This window comes from Camarhynchus parvulus, chromosome Z, assembly GCF_901933205.1.
Source record: "Camarhynchus parvulus chromosome Z, STF_HiC, whole genome shotgun sequence".
Lineage (NCBI taxonomy): Eukaryota > Metazoa > Chordata > Aves > Passeriformes > Thraupidae > Camarhynchus > Camarhynchus parvulus.
Genome location: NC_044601.1, coordinates 62,536,252 through 62,556,305, shown reverse-complemented (window position 1 = coordinate 62,556,305; position 20,054 = coordinate 62,536,252). Strand labels below are relative to the sequence as shown.

General features: G+C 45.9%; 1 protein-coding gene across 1 annotated transcript in view; it reads left to right on the top strand.

Moving 5' to 3' along the window:
• Positions 1-9,263: 9,263 nt before the first annotated feature.
• Positions 9,264-20,054, top strand: part of UBE2R2 (ubiquitin conjugating enzyme E2 R2) — a 54,404-nt gene continuing 43,613 nt past the window's right edge. The window contains exon 1 of the mRNA XM_030968439.1: positions 9,264-9,591. Coding sequence (XP_030824299.1) covers positions 9,415-9,591 — 177 coding nt within the window. The 5' untranslated portion in view covers positions 9,264-9,414. The remainder of the gene's footprint in view (positions 9,592-20,054) is intronic.

Genomic DNA, 20,054 nt, shown 5'->3' with positions numbered 1-20,054 from the left:
TTGCAACCCCCGCTCTGCACATTTCTCCTGAGGAGGGAGAGGGCTCCACCCCATAGGCCTTTTCTCTCATACCTAAGGGGCAGCATGAAGACAGAAAGAGCTAAAACTTGCCTTTTTTTGGTTCTTCTTGACCACTGGCAAGTATGTTCACAGTTTTTTTTAACTTCCCCAGGGCAAAAGCAAAGTAAGGGCCTTTGATTATCTTGGAGATAAGGAGATGCAGACCCACAGGACCAGACTACAGCCAGCTCACCCAGCTGGAAGCCTCCCCTGCAGCACTACTGAATGTGTCAAAGACAAGAAGAAAAGCTTATTAATTTCAAGCACTGTGCAAATGAGGGTCCAGATGCAAAGGCTTAGCTCTTAAGCTTCCTCCCTCCTACTCTTCTAGATCCTTGAAATGGAAAAAGACATAGGAAAACTAAACCCATTTGAGATAAAAACCACAGCTTATTGTTTGGGACAGCATCAGAGCTTTCTCCATCTTTAAAATGGGAATTCTGCAGAATGAATTGTCCCTGATGTACATCCAGACACAAACATGGCTGTTGGCTCTTTTTGCACCCTTTCTGCCCTTGAATTGGCAGCTGCAGGTCAGAAGAGGGAAAGAACCCACCCTAGAGGCCAGGCAGAAGATCTGAGATGTGCTAGACGGGACAAGGAAATGGGATGTGCCAAAGCTACCGTAGATTGAGAGCTTCAGGTTGGTGCAGCCAACAGGTTCCCTGCAGGATGGAGAAGCATGAGGTTAATTAATGGAAATGTCACAGCAGGTAAACAAGTCTGGAGGAGATATACCTGGCCCTACAGGCAGCTGTAGATGGGGATTGAGATGTTGGCACAACAAAGCATTGAGGGGCAGCACCTGCAGGGCACAACCATGCTCTACCCTGTCCATATGCCCCAGGGACCCCTTTGCAGGTCTGAGCCCTCCAGACTCAGTCACAAAAACAAGGCAGGAATATAACTGTGGTTGCCCCAAGGTCTGCAGCAGGGTGCTGATGGAAATGGGGTAACCAGCAAGGGGTGGTTGGAGGGGACAGGAATGCAGAGCAGCTGGTGGAGCCAAGAGGAAGACAATCAACCCCTGGAACAGTCCCTGCAGGCTCCCATCCCTCCCTTCTCCAAGAGAGTGTGTGAGCACTGCTTTCCAACATGGGCAATGCCGGAGAGTTTCAGCCTTGTGAACTCTGGTTTTCTATTTGTTTTTTTAAGACCCCATAGATGTTCTTTCCAAATTTCCATGGACAGCAAGCCCCAGGGTGGAGATGACAGCATCTCTCAGCATGCTCAGGACAGGTGGGAAGGCTTCACCAGACTTGTTCACCTGTCTGGGAAATTTGCAATTACCCTCTCAATGATTCAGGCTCCTGCAGGAAAGTTCAGCCTCTTCCTTTCTACATATGAGTGCCCAGAGGAGTTTTCAGGATTGGTGCAAGGGTGTTCCCCTGCCCAATTCTGCTTCACACTCACCACAAAGCAGTATCCAGAGCTCACAACCTACCGGTGCACACAGCAGAGTGAGACATTACATGTGGCACACAAGCCCTACAAGAAGTTTTTCAGAGGAGCATCTCTTTGTTAGGAAGTTGGAGGCGGAGATGCTAAGGGAGGATCCCCTGCCCCTGACCCTCTCTGGACCTTTTCTCCCAAGATTCCTTCTCCTATTCAGCCACCCAAGCCTCCTGGCCATGCCTTGGGCTTGGTACTTATGCTGCAGTTTGGTTTTGTTCCTCTGGATCTGTTCATATTTAATGTAGGAAGAGTCATAAAAAGGCCAAATTCAGCCTCAGCAAAGCAAGGTCCAATGCAATTCACTTGGCCCTCCCTGTTTCCTAATGGAAAGTCTTCTTGTGGTCAGTTTTGAAGGTCTCAGGCTGGATCTGAGCCATGCATCTTCATCTACGCCTTGCTGGGCCTGCATTTTAGTTACTAGCAGAAGGTCTTGGAGATGAGCCCACAGAGACCACCCAAGGTATGGCAATGAGTGAGAGCATTGTAAACTCAGCTGATAGCAGCTGATATTGTGCCATTCAGCATGGTACATGGTGTTGGTGCCCCTAAGCCAGGAATGGTGTGAGACCAGAGAGCTTCCTCCTCACCCTCACTCACCTTCTGCAAAATGCTATCTGTCCCCACCGTGGCTTCTGCAGAAATACAAGAGTAAAATACCCTTTACTCTGAGGGTCTGGTGAATCCACCAGCAGCTCTGTGTACTCCAGCTCCTTCACTCTGCTGCCAATGCCTGCCTAACAGAGACGGCTCATCCCCAGGAATGGGGGTAGCTGTTAGTCCCTCCTTGATGGTCACCCACCCCACAGAGCTGATCCTGTGGGTGAGGTGAAGGTGAAACACTGGGGATGTTGTGTTAGGCTGAGGTCTCTCAGAGCACACCCCATGCTACCTTATCCCAGTGGTGCTGGCACCCACGCCACCTCAGCCACACCAGAATGCTGGAAACAGGGATGTCTTGTGCAGCAAGAAGAACCTAAAATTCCAGCTCCCAACACAGAAACTATTCCTGGGACTGAGCAATATGGATACCCCAGTCACAGCCCCGTCAATAAAGAATTATGTTCCACAGATTGCTGCTGTGGAGGGGGGTAACAATCACTTCAGGTTTCAACTGAATCCTGATGGGTCCTTTCCTTCCAACTCAGCACCTTCTATGATCTCTGTGAGATCATGAATCTCTGAAGACCCCAGCACATACCACCACCCCTGTGGACAGCTGGAGGACTGTACCTGTAGCTGGTAGCTTGAAAAGGCTCAGATATTCTGCACACTGACCCCAGAATGGAAGGTGTAAGGTGACCTGAACAGCCAGGTACACAAACTCTTGGAAATTCAAACCACTAAGGTCACAGTCGTCACACTCCTTAGGCCCTTGAATCACAGCTGAAGTAGCATTGTAATGCACTTATAATTTATTCATCAGCTGAATGGGAGCAGCAGGCATTGTGACAGCACTCTTTTATCAAGCCCTTGTGATGGACTTCATCCATTTTAAAAGAGCAAACTGGAGCCAAAAGGCAAAAAAAAGGAAAAAAAAAGCCAACTTTATTCAAATTAAAACAAGCAGAAAAAAGGCCAAATCAAAATAGGGAAAAAGAATAAGCTCCACTAAAGATCTAGTTTTCTCTTAATTTTTCTTCTCCTTTGCTCTGAATCTTCCAAACTTTGCATTACCCTGCTGGTGGCTACTTTGATGTAGGAGGCTCCTGTTAACCCAGATGCTGCTGACTGATGCTCAAAAGCATCTTTTCATCCCTGTGATGAGTTCTGCCTGAGGATGAGCTTGCCCCATTTTTAGATGAAATAGAGCCAGAAGGAGAATTGTGGACAGATTTTATTCTCAAAGATTGACAATTACTTCCCTTGAGTACTCTGATGCTCTGCTCCCCAGATAGAGGAACTTATGTAGGTATCAGTGTGAAGGTGAGGGCCCTTGTGGAACTGTTCTTTTGGTGTTTTTTGTTTGGGGTTTTTTTTGACGTGAGACTCACCCCATGCACTAATAATGCATTGTTCACTTGGGCAGCAGACCAGATAATCACATTTTTATTTTCCTCACTAAATGCTTAGGGAGTTTTATGGGAAAATCTTTCTTTGGCATCAGGGTTTTTGTGTCAGGGCTGAGATCTGTTATGATGGTGCTTGTCTGTCGTCTGGTCTGGGACTGAGGTATCTAGTGTAAATAAAAGTAACTCCAGATTCCTCTGTTACTGCCCCTCCAGGGCAGCAAAACCAGCCTGCAAACCCCAGGTGCTATTTCCCCTTGTTCCATAGGCAATGTTTGCTGCCGCTGTGGGAATGATGGGCTGCCAACACCTCTGTGGCCTCTGCTGGAGATTTGCACCCAGCCAGGGCAATGGCACTCCAGGAAGGAGACAGAGGAAATAATCTTGGCCCTTCTCTCTGTCTTCTATACCCCTACAGTGGTCTTGGTAAGAAAAAGCTGGGTAAAATTTGGGCGGTGGGGAGACCTATGAGGTCTTGAAGAGGAAGAGGAGCTGAGTCCAGAGCTGAACCACACTGACCTAGGAGCACGTGAATTTCCACTTTGGGCAGTCTGAAGGACAAATACAAAAGAACTGGTTGGACAAATATATCTTAAGCTGTTTAGGACCAACTTTGGGGCAGGACAGTGATGAAGTGGACCTGCAGGTGTCCAGCTCTGTTTAAATACAGCCCAAGGAATAGCTGTGCTTGTTCCTTGAGCTACAAAGGGCTCCTGGTGGGGTAGCTGTAGGCTAAACAGAACTCCTACTGCCTGCCTAATATTCTTCATCACTTCACCATCTGACTTGCTGGGGATAAGAAGGTGTTAAAGTCCAGCCCAGAGTCCCCAGGATCCCTGCTGATGTTTCACCAAAGCACAGGAGTAGGAAAGAGGCAGGAGGAGAAGAAAAGGGGTTGATGGAATTGGATTTTATCCCAGGGGAATCCAGTTCTCCTGCAGAAGGAACAGGTATCTCATCCTTTGAGCCACTCAGGATAGAAATTAGATAAAGCAGTGAAAAGTATCACATGAGAGGAATCTGTCCTGAGAATGGAGTCACACAGGCACTCCCACATCTTCCCACCTCTTGTCCTCTCTCTCTGACAGCTCATGGAGCAGTAACCCTCTAATGTGACACCAGGAGAGGTTTGCATTTTCAAAGCTTCTGCTGTTGCTAAGCAGAGGAGTTAATTCTCAGTTTGTCATACTTTGTGAACACAGCTCACAGGAAGAAAGAAATAAATGAGGAAGAGAGATATTAAAACCAGCTGATAATAACAAAGCAAAGAACCTAGAAGTTTTGAAGTCAGATTTAACCTATTGCACTGGTGGCACCTTTAGGTCCAGTTTACAGTGACAAGTTCTGCTGCGGGGGACTGGATTAATGGTATGTGCAGCCTCCTCCTCCCTCAGTGAGACTTGTCCTTCCTGGAGACCCATGTTCCCACATGAGACCCTATTTCTTGTTCTGTGAACCCAAAGAACAAACTGATTAATTCAGGTGAAAATAAAAGAAAATATTAAGAAGGAACAATACTGTTTGTGGCAGAGCACACCCCATGTAAAGTGCTGCCTGCAGGTGAGCTGCGACCACCCATGGGAGAGCAGCTGAGGGAGGAGGAGAAGAAGGCTTCATCCTTTCATTATGATATATCAGAGGTGATTGGAGGGGAGAAATGCCATATGAAAAATCAAAAAAGTTATGCTAGCCTCAGGGCAGCCTGGGTTCAGGGGAACGGGACACCAGGCAGAGCAGCGGAGCCTCCCTGAAAGCACAGGCAGAAATGCAGGCAGGAGCCTTGGAGGGGGCTGCCAGGCAGCACAGGCTTCAAAATGCTCTGTTGCTTCAACAGTTTCTGTTTTCTTTTAGTGCTGAATGTTTTTGCAGGAAAGGGAAAAAAATCAGAGGGAATAAAGACCAATACCTTTTCTGAAAGCAGACACTATGGAAAATTTGCAGTCTGCTCTCTTGAATACACTAGGGCTTGCTTTACTTTTTGCCTTGCATGATTACATCTTGCATTAACATTCAAGACAGGCATCAGGCAGAGATAAATCCTGAATAACTCCAAACTTTGCTTCTTCCATCTCTTCCAGCATGAGGCAGGTTGAGACAAAGCCTGTGCTGGAGGCTGGCTGCAAAAAAAGATGTTTTGAGAGCAGTACAGTACCAAAAGAGCTTGGCTGCTGTACATTTTTTTCCAAGCATGAGCAAATCCATGTTTTACCAGCAAGCCGGGATGCCCTATTAACAGAGCAGGTCTTTGCTGGCTGGCATCAGCACAGAAGTCACAGCATGAGTTATGTCCATCAGCTAAGGACAACTTAAGAAGCATGTGAAGATCCATGAATATGTCCTGAGGAGTGCAACAAAGGTGGTGAAAAGTCTGGATGAATGTCTTTTGAGGAACAGCTGAGGACTTTGGGCTTATCTAGTCTAGAGAAAGGGGGCTCAAGGTAATGCTCTCTACAGATTCCTGAGGAGGGGAAGTGGAGAGGGAAGTACTCAGCTCTTCCAGGTATCCAGTGATAGGACACATGGGAATGGTTCAAAGATGTCCCAGGAGAGGTTTAGACTTGGCATCAGGAAGCATTTCTTTGCAGAGTGGGTGGACAGAATAGGCATCCTAGTGAGGTGGCTAATGCCCCCAGCCTGTCAGTGTTTAAGGGACATTTGGATAATGCCATGAACAACATTCTTGAACTTTTGGTCAGCCCTGAATTGGTCAGGCAGTTGAATTGGATGATTGCTGTAGTCCCTTCCAGCAGAAACAGTCAATTCTTTTCTGTTCTATTCCACTGACATAAATAAAAAGAACATGGGATCGAACTTCCACCAGAAAACACACACCATGGTGCTGCCCGGCCTGCAAGGAGTTTCTCTGAAAAATAGTGTTTCATGATCCAGCCCTCCAGCCCCCCACTGAGGAAGTGAGAGCTGAATTAAACAGCTTTCAGTAAATCTGAGCTCAGTCCAAGGTGGTGAAGAGTGAGCCACAGCCACTGACCTGTTCCAGTGGCTGACCTGTCCCTGTAGGGGAGCACACACTTTATTTCAGTAATCAGTCAAGCTCCTGACGAATGAAGGATGTTGCTCCATATTATCCCCCTGGCACTGAGCAAGAATTCATCCCACCTCCATGAGAAGATTGATGCCAGTCCCCACAGGGACATTGTGCAGGGTGAGATGGGATTTTGCAACAGCTGGAGTATTTTATAGCTCGGAGGCAATCAGAAGCCCTGGACCAGGTACCACCAACAGTGCTGGGGCACCTCTGGACAGGGTAACGGGGGCGACTCTGGGGAAAGCTCAAGAGGCAGGAGAAGGGCAAGCAGAGCAGTCTCAGGGACAATGGAAAGCATGCCTTGCTTTTCGCTGGAGAACAGCAAATTTGTCCTGGGAGCAGCTGGAGCTTGGGGAAAACTGTCTGCTTCCTGCTCACCTCCCTGGGCCAAGGTCTGCAGAAGGAGCCAGAGCCAAGGTTGCCAAGTGTCAGGGAGACACTTCAAGGTCCCCCTGCAGTGCAGGCTGCCCAGCTGCATGATCTCCCACCAGCACACAGGGCCCTGGCTGTCAGTCCTGTGCCTTTGGGAAAGTCCATGGCTTTGGGAAGTGTAGGAGATTGATCCAGTGGTCACCCATGTCTACAGGATTGTCGTCGGGATGGGAAAGCCTGGGAGGTGATGGGGGCAAAGAAGTTTAAAGCCATGTAATGACATAGGGATGATGGGACACATCATCCAACCTGTTTGTCCAAGGAGCAGGTGCCCCTGTGAGGTGGCCTGAGCCCTGCCATGAGCAGAAGGATGAAAGAAATGCCAAGCAGAAATGGGTCATCCTCTTCCTGGACAATTACTGTTATTTTTCTTTCTTTATTTTTTAAATGAATATTATTTATGTTATTCATTAAATACTCACTAAGGAACAGGTGCTGGCTCATGTTTACTGGTTGATAGATCTCTACACTTCTGCAAGCATTTTTCACCCTTAGCCAAGCCAGGGAATGGCATGAAGGCTGGAGAAGGTTTGTTCTGGTGTGACTACATCACACATCTGTGGAGAATGTGAGAACAACATGTTGGGGTGAGGGATGGCAGCTGTCTATTTGTGTCCTACTGCAGCTTTGGAGCTGCTGCAGGATTTCTATGGGGCCCTGAATCATGTGAGTTCACTCCTCAGAAACCATGCTCTGTACAAAAACATCTGCTTTGTGACTGTGGGTGCATGTCAGTGGGCGAACCATGCCCTGTTGTACCCACTCATGACCTGTGACTATCTAGACAGGCTGGATGGATAGACCAATTGTGTGAGGTTCAATAAGGCCAAGTGCCAGATCCTGTCCCTCGGTCACAACAACTCCTGCAGCTCCAGGTTTGGGGTAGAATGGCTGGAAAGCTGCCCAGTGAGAAAGGACCTGGGACTGCTTGATAAGAGCTGAACATGAGACAACAGCAGTTTGCCCAGGTGGACAAGAAGGCCAGTGGTATCCTGGCTTGGATAAATAATAATAAAAGCAGCAGGATTAGGGAAATGATCCTTGCCCTGTACTTGGCAGTGGTGAGGCACCTCAAGTGCTGTGTCCAGTTCTGGGCCCCCAAATCCAGGAAGGAGATTGAAGCGCTGGAACAACTTCAGAGAAGGGCCATGGAACCAGTGAAAGGTCTGGGATCCACGTCTTGTGAGGAGCAGCTGAGTGATCTGGGGGTATTTAGCCTGGAGAAGAGGAAACCCAGGAGGTCTTTTCACTGTCTGCAGCTCCCTGACAGCAGGGTGCAGCTGCGGGTCAGTCTCTTTTCCCAGGCAGCCAATGACAGGAGGAGGGGATATAGAATCACAGAATCACAGTTTAAGCTGAGTTGGCAGGGAACCACCAGCACCATGGAGTCCAGCTCCTGGCCATACACAGGGAACCCCAAGAGTCACATCCTGTGCCTGAGAACATTGTCCAAATGCTTCTTGGACTGTGTCTTTGCACAGTCTGTTCAACTGCCCAACTACCTTCTGGTGAAAAACTTTTTCCTGATATCCAAACTAAACCTCCCCTGACGCAGCTTGATGCCATCCCCTCGGGTCCTGTAACAGAGATCAGTTCCTGCCTGTCCTCTGCCTCTCATGAGGAACTGCAATGAGGTGTCCCCTCAGTCTCCTCCAGGCTGAACAGGCCAAGTGCCCGTGGCTGCTCCTCACACGGAGGAGCCACCCCCTAGAACATTCATCATCCTTGAGGCCCTCCTTTGGACACTTGCTAATGGCTTAATACCTCAAACTGTGTCAGGGAAGGCACAAGGTGGACATTAGGAAGAATTTCTTCACAGACAATGGAATGGGCTGCTCAGGGGGTGATGAGGCCATTGTCTCTGGAGCTGCTTAAGCAAAGACTGGACGTGGCAGTCAGTGGTAGTGTTGGGTCATAGGTTGAACTATGATGCTGTCACAGATCTTTTCCAAACGGCTTGATGCCGTGATTTTGTAATCCCCCGCTACACCACAACCCTGCGTCCCGCTGCCACCCCCACTTCACCCCCTGACTCCTCCTCCTGGGCGGCCACAGCGCCGGCGAGCGCGGCCCCTTTAAAGGCACGCGGCGGGGGGGCGTGGCGCGCGGCAGGGCGTGCGGCGGGGCGTGGCCCGGGGCGAGGCGGGGCGTGGCCTGGCTGTGCGCCGGGGCACGGCCGGGCGTGCGGCGGGGGCGTGGCCCGGGGGGCGGGGGGCGTGGCTAACGGAGCGGCGGGGGCGGGGCCGGCGCGGCGCGCTGAGGTCAGCGCGAGCGGCGCCGTCACAAAAGGAAGTGGCGGCGGCGGGGCCGTCAGCGCGGGGAGGGGCGGGGGCGGCACCGGCACCACCGGCACCGGGACCACCGGGAGCGGCACCGGGAGCGAGGAGGCGGCCGCGGCGGGGGCCGCGCCGCGCCATGGCCCAGCAGCAGATGAGCAGCTCGCAGAAGGCGCTGATGCTGGAGCTGAAGTCGCTGCAGGAGGAGCCGGTCGAGGGCTTCCGCATCACCCTGGTCGACGAGTCCGACCTCTACAACTGGGAGGTGGCGATCTTCGGGCCCCCCAACACGCTCTACGAGGGCGGGTACTTCAAGGTACGGGCCTTTCCCCCGCGGCGCGGGCCGCGGTGTGGGGCTGGGCCGGGGCCGGGCCTGCGGGAGGGGGCACGGGCACGGCCTGGGCAGAGGGGGAGCCGCGCCACAGCCGCCGCTGCGCTGCCAATCTGCTCCTTCAGCCCCAAAGAGGTTCCCCGGGGGAACCTCGGCCCGGCGTGAGAGCTCTCCCCTTCCGCCCCGAGTTGCCCCCTGGGCTCTGCGCTGTGTGTGTATTTCACAGAATTGTTACGGTTGGAAGGGACCTCTGGAGATCATCTAGTCCCGTATTTCCATATCCTTTTAGTACCTGACGGGAACTTAGAGGAAAGATGGGGTAAGACTATTTACAAGAGCGTTTAGGGACAGAACAAGGGGGAATGGGTTCAAACTCAAAGAGAGTAGGTTTAGCTTAGATATTATGGCGAAATTGCTGATTATGAGGGTGTCGAGGCACTGGCACAGACTGCCCGCAGAGGTTGTGGATGCCCCATCCCTGGAAGTGCTCAAGGCCAGGTTGGATGGGGCTTGGAGCAACCTGGAATAGTGGAGAGTGTCCCTGCCCTGGGCAGTGGGGGTGGAACTAGATAATCTTCAAGGTCTCTTCCCACCCAAACATTTTGTGATTCTGTGATATTTATTTCAAAGTAAGGGGCTTCCAAGCCATCCCTTGGTAGCTTCACTCATTGATGGCTAATTCAGGGTAAAGGCAGTGTTTTCCTCAGGTCTCCATGGGCTTCACGGCTGTTTGGCACAATTTTTTTTCTACTCCTGTGTTCTTCCTCTCCACACTTTAAGAAGGCAGCCTTCAAAGGGCTGCAGCAACACATAATGGGTGAAGGTAGATTCAATTCCTTTCTCAGCCTTCCTGTTAATGCAAAAAAACTTTTGTGGTTGCTGTTTCCACTCTTGTGAATACAGCAAATAAGAAATCTGGCACAGCCATCTCAGAAGAGAACTGAAGGGAGTGTACTTAAATTATCAAAACAACTGGAGGAGGAGGAGTTGCACTTTTTTCTTAAAACAGGCAATTGGAAAACCTTTGTTCCTGCAGAAGATGTGTGGCATAGGCACACTCCTCTGTGCTTGATATCTGCTTGATCTCTGGCAAAATATTGTCCCCATGAGCTTGCTTCTCCCAGCAGTTAACTGTTTTAGTTGTGGCTCCTGCATCTCCCATTTCATGCCCTTTGGCTTCTCTCAAACTGAAAAAAAAAAAATGGATGATGTCTTTGACTAACATGCACTTTGCCTCTTGGTCTGGTCAAGGTTTAAGAGCTTTGTTCCACAAAACCAAAATAACCTGTAGCTTGGGGAATAATAGATTTGAGTCATGTTCAGTTTGGCTTCATTGTTTGGAAGTAAAGGAAGGCTTTGGCATAAGACTTGCCTTTTGTAATGAGTTGGCTGGCTTACTCACATAGGTGTGATAGGTGTATTCTTAGACTCACCTCCATTATTACTTATTCAGGAAGTCGCTGGAGCCTTTAGTTGGTAACAGTGTCATCTTTACATCCGAATGGTCTGGTGACCTCTTCCTGCACTTACATTACTCATCCATTTTTTTGTCAAAGAAATCATGACTGATTGAAATAGTTTTGTTTGGTTGGGGAGCTCTCTGGACTGCATATTTGCAGTTGTTCCTGGAAAGAAGCTGAAGCTGCCTGAGAAGTAATTTGGGATGTGTGTGAACAAGTGTAGATTTAGGCAAGGCTCCCAGTTGCCTTACCTCAGCACTATGATTGGGTTTTTGGGTATTTGATGTCCTATTTACTGTGCCTTTCTTCTAAATTCTTTTGACCAGCCCCATGATAGTAGTTTGAGCATGGGAAGATGAGGTCTCATGATGCTTCCACCCCTCCCCAGCAGTGGGACTCCCTTCAAGTGCCATGGCAGAAATCTCTCCTGTGTTGTTTCTGTCTCATCTTTCCTCCATGAGGAGCCCCTGCATGGAGGATTTTTGTAGTGTCTGGTCTTTGGTTATGCATCTTGACTTCTGAGACACAGAAGAAGGAATCCTGTGAGAAGTGGTATTCTCGGCTCTCTTTGTCTTAGGTCTTCCCATGTGTTAGACTCTGATTATGGAATCATTTGGAGATAAAAATAATACCCTAACATTATTTGATGGGTGACTCCTGCAATATATTAATTGTACGTGCTCCTCTGAACTAGTGCTCACCTTGCATGTGTTTCATTTTCCGTATTTCTTAACTTGATGAAATATTTAGCTTCATCTTGTTTTGTGTTTTCCATTCAGTAAGGTTAGGAAAGTGGGATTAGAAAGTTGCAATTACAGGATGTAATTTTTTTAACTTTGTGGCAGTGAGTTTGGGAAATGTGTTCCACTGGAAGTGTAGTTTAACGGCAGGAACTTGAGACAAAGTATACAGGCTTCTAGTTAAGCTAGAGCACAAATACTTCAAGGAGAACTTGTGGTTAAGGTGACTTTAATAAAGAAGGTGTTAGGGATGTTGATTGGGGAATACTATTGCTTGATTTGTGTTTTGGGCGCCCTTAGAGGTGGTCACATCAACTTTTGGCACCTTGTTTATTCTTGGAGAGATACTACCTTTCTCTCTGAGTTGTTGGAGTAGTAGAATAAACTGAAATGAGGGAGGTGCTCTCTGCGCCTCCTTGACAGAAGCTACTGTCTAAAGCTGGTTCAACAGATTCTGGTTTCAGCTGCAAGTCCTGTAGCTCTAACATCTGAAAAATTGAAGCAGAGAACAAGTCCCCTTGAATATTTGTTTAAATGGTAGATTGTCAACATGCTGGCTATAATCAAGCCAGGGACTTCTTAAAAATTCAAGTACAGTGTCTAAGCATATTTTATCAGCTAATATAGCATGCCCAGATCTGCTGCAGTGCTTCAGAGTTTAGGACTGCCATCTAGATCAGCCTCCAGGAGCAACAGCTATATGAACAGCAGCTTGTATCAGCAAGGAAACATGCAGCTGCCCCCCACTCCATTCATGTGATTGCCTGAAGGTGGACGTCTGAAGTGCAAGTAGCATCAACCTTTGTCTTACCTAGTTGACAATATGGTTATCCCAGTCACAGCCCCATCAATAAAGAATTGCTATATTATTCAGTCATGCTGAATAGCATTGTAACATTTTGAGCAACTCTTAAAGTTCCTGACTACCATCCTCAAGGAAGGAGTTGAGCTATTCCATGCACTGGTTACCTCTCTTCTTTGCTGGCAAGGGAAAAACAGTTCAGGGATAGTGATGTTAAGTCCTTCAAAGAGGTTGTGATAAGATCAAATATCTGTCCCTCAGCTGGTGGCAGTAAGAAGTTGCCAGTTTGACTAAAGTTCTAGCAGAATCACTTTTGTTGGGCCACAGGTATTGAGCTGCACTAGGTGAAATTGGTTTTGTTCCCGGACTCACTCATGAAGTGCAAAGGTGAAATGTGTGTAGACCTTGTTGTCTAAAGTGTTGCTTACATCTGATTCACTTGCTGAGTTTTTTAAGCGATAAAGGGAAGATTTTTCTCAGAATGAAATGCTTTGTGTCCTGTTGGTGAAGATAGAACCCCCTGCCACTCCTACAGTGTCCAGGTCACAGATAGTGACAATTGCTTCCTTCTTAGCTGAGCTTTGAAGGACATGGTGTGATAAGTTGGGTCTTTAGATCAGATTCCACTGGGCTATGTGGTAGTTCTGAATTGCTCTGGAAGTGATGGAAATGTGTCTGGTTTTGCAGGCAGTGCCTGAGCAGCAGAGAACCAGAATGTGCCACAACCTGCGGAACTAAGCGTAAGCAGTTCATCAATGCCACCTTTATGCCATAGGCATCTTCGGTTCCTCTGAAAGGGTGCTTTGCTACATGGCAGAACTTCTTTATCTTTAATTTTGGCAGCTGATACATAATGGGTACGACCACAAGAGAGGTTATTATGCTGTAATCTGGGGCTGATAGGTACTATGTGGGCTAGATCTCAATGGCTGAGGGCTGTGCATGGTGAAATCTTTACCATCTCAGGTGACCATTCTTCCCTGTCTTGAAATCCAGTGTCTTTCTTTCATGCTTGAGCCTTCAGAACCTGGAGATTGATGAACCTCTGCCCAATGCTTTGATCGAGCAGTGGATACTTGCAGGGCTGTTAGAAAGTGTTTCCTGATGGCCTGCTTGAGGTCCTGAATGTTTGGTGCAATTGTACCTTAGCAAGAAAGTTTTTAATTGTTTTGAGAAAGATCGGTCTTCTGATTTTTTTTAGTTGCATGGTATTGCAGTTGTGCTGAGAGCCAGGGTTTCAGGGAAGGTACAAGTGAAAAATTATACAAATGGAATCTTCATTAGCACTGCTCAGAAGCATGATTTGACCAAGCACACTGTGTCAAGAAGCATTTTTAATGTAGAAAAAAAGTCAATATTAAAAGCTCCTTCAGAGGTGATTCAGGCTGGGTAAATTAAAATGAATATACCTAGCATGAAAGAAAACAAGAAAAATTAACTACATTGTTAGAGTTACTGTTTCATAGTTCTTAAGGCAGTTTATTTCATAAGGTACTTTTCCTACTTGAAGGAACAAGCCTTGACGCATGAGTTGGAAGGGGAGAAAAACACCAAGCATTATGATTAGTTTTGTCAAGTAATTTAGGGGCTAAATACTTGTCAAGGCATTGTTATCCATGCTTTTTGTAATTCATTAGCCCTGTACTGTCTAGAGTTCTGTATTGTATCTCAGCTTCTTTCAGGTGGTTTGATTTCAAAGTAACTTGCAAAATGCATTAAGATTTCAGAGCAGGAAATAGATGGAGAACCAATCGGTTACCAATAACTGATGGCAAAAATGACTGCCAAGTTTAAAAGTTTGGTGTTGTGGTCTACTTCTTGTGACACTTAAAATTAAGCAAATAGAAGTTTTCTTAGCAGTTAGAAGTACATAACTGATAGAACGTTTAATTACTCAAAAATATCCTTAATGCCAGGATGAAAATGTGAGGTACTCTCAACACAAAAACTGCCTTCCATGGGCTTCTGCATTGCAAGGTCCTACAGAGTTTCTCTCTGTGTATTTTGTTGCCCTTAGGTATCATTGATGCTAATAAGCAGTGGTTTGGTGCAGCAAAGGGACAAGGTATTGCAGGTGAATGGGGCCCTGCTTGCTCCAGGTCTATGGAGCTCCTGTTCAGTCTCAAAAGCCAAGGACCCTCTAAGCTGTCAACAGGCAGGAAGCAAAAGACTTCTTCCAATGTTGGTTCATGGATCAAAAGCACAGATATGGTCCCAGACTCTCAGGCCTGGGAAAGTACCTCGTTGCTCCTCACTCTGCTGTTGCAGACAGGTTTTTTGATGGCTGTGCCTCTGGACTACACTGGGTACTCACCCATCCTGTAACCTGCTCTGGACATTATGTATTCTCAGGAGGAGATGGGCTAAGTCATGGTGACAACTAGCCCCCAGTCTTCCCTTGGGATCCTCTGATCCAGGTAGGACTGTGGTGTGTGCTGAGTACAGATAGTGGTTTCCAGTTCTGATACTGCCTTAACATAGGAGATCATGTGCAGCTGGGTCCTGTTGTACAGCAAGAGGAGAGCTATAGAACAGCCTAACTCTTCTATCCCATTAGAATAAAACAGAAAAGTTTCCATATCAGTAAACTAAGCACTGTTCATTTGCCTAATTTTTGTTCAGTGGTCCTTTGATAAGGTAAAATAGGACTTGAGTTTTAGGGGTTTTTTCTCAGGTAACAACGCAAGGAACTGTGTCTCTTCTGTCTGTTCAAGAGATAGTAACTAAAAATGTGTAGACTTATATGTGGTTCATATTATAGGAATTAATGGAAAGTTTTGACTATATAGTGTTAGAAGAGTGGGGTTTTTAAAATTTTTTCTTTGTGTATAAATCCTTTAGATCCAGTATTGCAGTGATGTTGTCCCAGTGTCTGAGGCTTTTACACATCTGTAACTTTTCAAAACACAAGTATGTTTTTACCTTGCTGTTTCTGAAGTCACTCTTATGCTGGAGAGCCTTGCTATTTTATATGTTAATGTATTAACACAGGGTACCTTCTCTTTAATAGCACTTTAGGTCTACTATACAATGCTTGTTTTGCATCTGGAGGGTAGGAAATGCCAGGAAAAAATGCTTGCAGAACCTTAACTCTGATCTTTGATGTGCAATTTTGTTGTGTGGTTTATGGCATATTCATCAGGTGTTCAGGGTAATTAATAGTATGGGCTAAATGATGGAGGTTTTATGCTGAACTTAGATGTAGCTGAGTTCAAGTTGGAAATGTCACAGTTACACATTCTCTGCAGTGTGGATGGACTAGAGATGATGTGACTCATAAATACAGCTGCTCTTATGATTTGGGCTGCATGTGATCAGATATGTACATACACACATGCATGTACACAAAACTAGTCAGCTGTTTCCAGAATGCTGATTCATTTTTAGACTTGGTGTTTTTATCCAGCGGTATGAGTTAGGGGAATTGAAGTTAATTTTGCTAAGCTTTTGTGGTAGTGACTTGCTGAGAACATCCCATCTCACCAGGCCAGTTTGATAGTAATAACTTTGGCATTGTGTACCCACCTTTGAAGCACTAGTAGCCAAGAGTAACTAAATTGATTGATTGGTTGCCTGTCGTCACAGTTGCTGAAATATTTAAAATGCATTTGCCCAAAGTGGCTTACAAAGACTAGAAAAATGAGAGCTACTAAATTGCTGTGTGTTTAGGATATTTTGGAATCTTGCTTGACTTGAAGAAATGTGACCTCAAGACTTCCTGGGTGTTTATTTTAAATTGAAGCTTCTACCCAGAGAACAACAAGAACATAAAGGGGCTGAATGTTAAATGGGTGACACTTGGAGGCATCATAGTATTTGTGGTTTAGAAAGAGAAGGCTGCCTGGCAGGCAGGCTGTACCTTACTACTTAAGGTTTCAGTACTAAAAGCATGACATATGTTCCTTTTGGACTGCTTTGTTGTCTTAAAAATTGTGCAGGTAATTTTGATATTCAGGTTAATAGGTTTTGTTTGAGAAATCCAAGTTGATAGAAGTAAGGACATGTTTGCAGTAGCTTCGTGACTCTTCCCTTAGTTATGTATCCTAGTTAAGTATTTAAAATATATGTTTTAATGTTCATTGTAGCAAATTATTTAAAGAGGTTAAGATACAAAACCCTCTGCCATGGTTTGAAATGGCACAAGGACCAGTGTTTAATCAGTTGTATCACTTGGGTCAATTTTTGAGTGATAGACACTTGTCCATTGTGCTAAAATTCTTTGGTTTTAAATTAATCTTCATACATCTCTGCAGCTAGAAACCTTTTGCTGTCAGACTTAGGTAAAAGCTGAAATAATATTCTTTTTTGCAGTACCCTCTTTGGCCTTGTCAAAACAAAAGCCATGCAATGGAGTAGCTCTGACTTACAATACATTCTCTGAATAAACATTTGTTCTTGCATGAAGTCTGCTCGTATAAGCCCCTTATTCATGGATGTAAACCACACTGGTGTGCAAGTGTTTGCTTATCTTGGCTAGAGTAACTATCTGTAAAAGCACTCACCTTTATTAAAAGAATGGGCTTCTTATAATGTATTGAAGAAAACTGAATTTCATCTCTGTGCTCCCAGCTACTTCTCTGCAAAAGAGTAACTGGACCCACATCTGGTAGTTGACTACCTTTCAACAGTGCATTAAGCAGTATAACTTGAGAGGCTGACATCTCTTCTGTACTTTTTAAGTATCTTGTAGCTATTATCTAAATCCCTTCTAATTTGTCATTCATGTGGTAACAGAATTCCCCTACCAGATGCTTCAGATGAAGGTGCATGGTACTTTTTGTTTAAGGTGGAAAGAAAAAGTCTAGTCTTTTCTTAATGATATTGCCACTTCAGTGGGATCTCTGCCTAACCCCCTTTTTTATTGCTGTGTCCATGTTACTCAAAATGCTAAGTAAGAAAGATGTTGAGAGACAGCTCTTACTGAAAACTTATTGTTCAATTTCAGTGGATGATGGTAATGTTTCTTCTCTTGTATAGTTCTCAGAGTTCCTTGAATCAACCACAGCCATGTTTAAACAATTGACTGTAGAGGACCTGTTGCTATTTTTTTTTTTTTTAAGCACTTCTAAATCAACCTAAGCATTTTATAGTGCTGTATTGTCTCCACTGGAGCATATAAAAATGAAAATTTTGAGACCTACATATGGAATGATTTCCATTTTTCAGTCTCTGCCAGAAACCTGAAAGCTTATGTCCTTCAAAATTTTACTAATATACTTTTGTGAAGTTTAGCTGATTTTCTTTTTTTTCATGCTGGTTGCAGTCTTTGATTTGTGTGGATGAAGCTTGGCTGGCTTTGGCCTGAAGTACAACAGTAGTGGCACTACTGGGAGAAACTAGGTAGGTAGGGTAGACTTGATTGAGACTGTGGACATTTGGGCTTTTGAATTTTGAAACTGGCTGTGTTATTCAATATTTTTTGATACTGAAGATGGTTTTGATCTTCAGAGGTTCATGGACAGACTCACAAGGGGCTAAAAAGCAGATCTGGAGATCAATTCTAAATTACAGTAATAGCTAGGTAACGTGGTCTTGTACCCATATCATCCATAACTGTACTCCATTTGGAAAGAAATTAGAGTTGTACCAGCTGCCACTAAGGAGAGATGGGGTAAGAAGTCTGCTGGTTTTGGCCACTTTCTTCTCAGTGTTATGAAATGAGCCTGGTTTCTGTTGCTGTTAGAGGTGATACTCCAATTTCACGGATTCAAGGCACCTGCTTAATATTCCGCTTGGATAAATGACTGTTAATTTTCACCCAACTTGCAGGCTTATCCCACATCTACTAAGTATTTATTCACTTTTTTTTCACATCTGTAATGTAAGTGATGTACTTATGCTTGAGCTCTTCAACCAGGGACCATATTTTGCCTGCAGAAAACAGCTAAGTAACCTGCTGGTGGTCAGCAAAAGCCCTGAGAAGCTGTGATGGGATGGCTGCTATAGGTATGTGGTACCTTCCTCTGCCAGGGAGGTTCCTGCTGGCAGTTGTGGATGTATTCCTGAATGATGGACCAGGTCAGGTTGGGGTAAGGATAATGAGTAACAATCCTAAATCCCATTCCTGTGCCTCATGGGGATGCCTTGTGAAATGTCACATGAGCATGTCTTCAGCATATGCACCACACCTGGGATCTCACCTGCTGTCCAAGCAGCCACATCCAGTGGGATCAACTCTGTGTGTGCAATGGCAGAGGCATGGAGGAAGGCTCTGGTATGCTTAGCCACAAAAGACTTGTCATTGTCATGCCACCAGGCCTCTTTATTTGTCTTGGAATCTCTTGGAATTCAAGCCCACCTCAGGCATCTCCCTCTTCCTTCAACTCTTCCTAAACTGGAATAACTGTACTTGAGTCATGACTGCAGGCTCACATGAGGTCACCACATGTGACTTGTTTGGTGCTCCTGGTGTCTCAGCCTTGTTCAGTTTCATCTTGTCTCCTGCAGCTGCCAGCTCTGCTGAGCATGAGGATGATTTTCACCTCCTTAGAAACACAGAATTGTTAAGGTTGGAAAAAATCTTTAAGATCAAGTCCAACCACCAGCCTAGCACCCACCACCCTGTTCACCACTAAACCATGTGCACAAGTGCCACATCCATGCTTTTTTCCAAGAGAACAGTGAAGTATTTTTGACCTGGCTACATCTAACCTGCGTTAACGAAGATGGCTTTTGTCAGCTTTTAAAACAAAATTTTGCTAGGGAGAGCCTCTAAGTTATACTACAGCAAATCTAGGAAAGCTTTAGCTGGAGGTCAGTTCTGTTGTATCTTTAACTCTTTCATGCTCCAGTTTATTTTGGATTGTGTAGTTTTTTGTTCAGATTACATTAGTTCATAGCTGGGTTTATAATTAAGTTTTGGAGTTTCTTTTTCTTTCCTTTTCTTGCAAAGTACAGAACAGTGACTTCTGTTCTCTAGAAAGAATGTTTCACAGAATCATATAGGTTGGAAAAGACCTCTGAGATCAAGTCCAACCTGTATCCAAACACCACGGTGTCAACCAGACCATGGCACTGGGCGCCAAATCCAGTTTCCTTAAACAGCTTCAGGAGCAGTGACTCCACCACCTCCCTGGGCTGTCCTTTTCAATGTCTAATCACCATTTCTGTGAAGAAGTTCTTCCTAAGTCCAGCCTAAGTTTTCCTTGGTGTAGCTTAAGACTGTGTCCTTTTGTCCTATTACTGGTTGTCTTGGAGAAGAGCCTGACTCCCACCTGGCTACACCCTCCTGTCAGGCAGTAGTAGAGAGTGATAAGGTCACCCCGAGCCTCCTTTTCTCCAGGCTAACCCCCAGCTCCCTCAGCCATTTCTCATAGGACTTCCCCTCTAGACTCTTCACCAGCTTCACTGACCTGTGCACCTGCTCCAGCACCTCAATGTTCTTCCTGAACTGAGGGGCCCAGAACTAGAGACAGCACTTAAGTGTGGCGTCAACAGTGCCAAGTA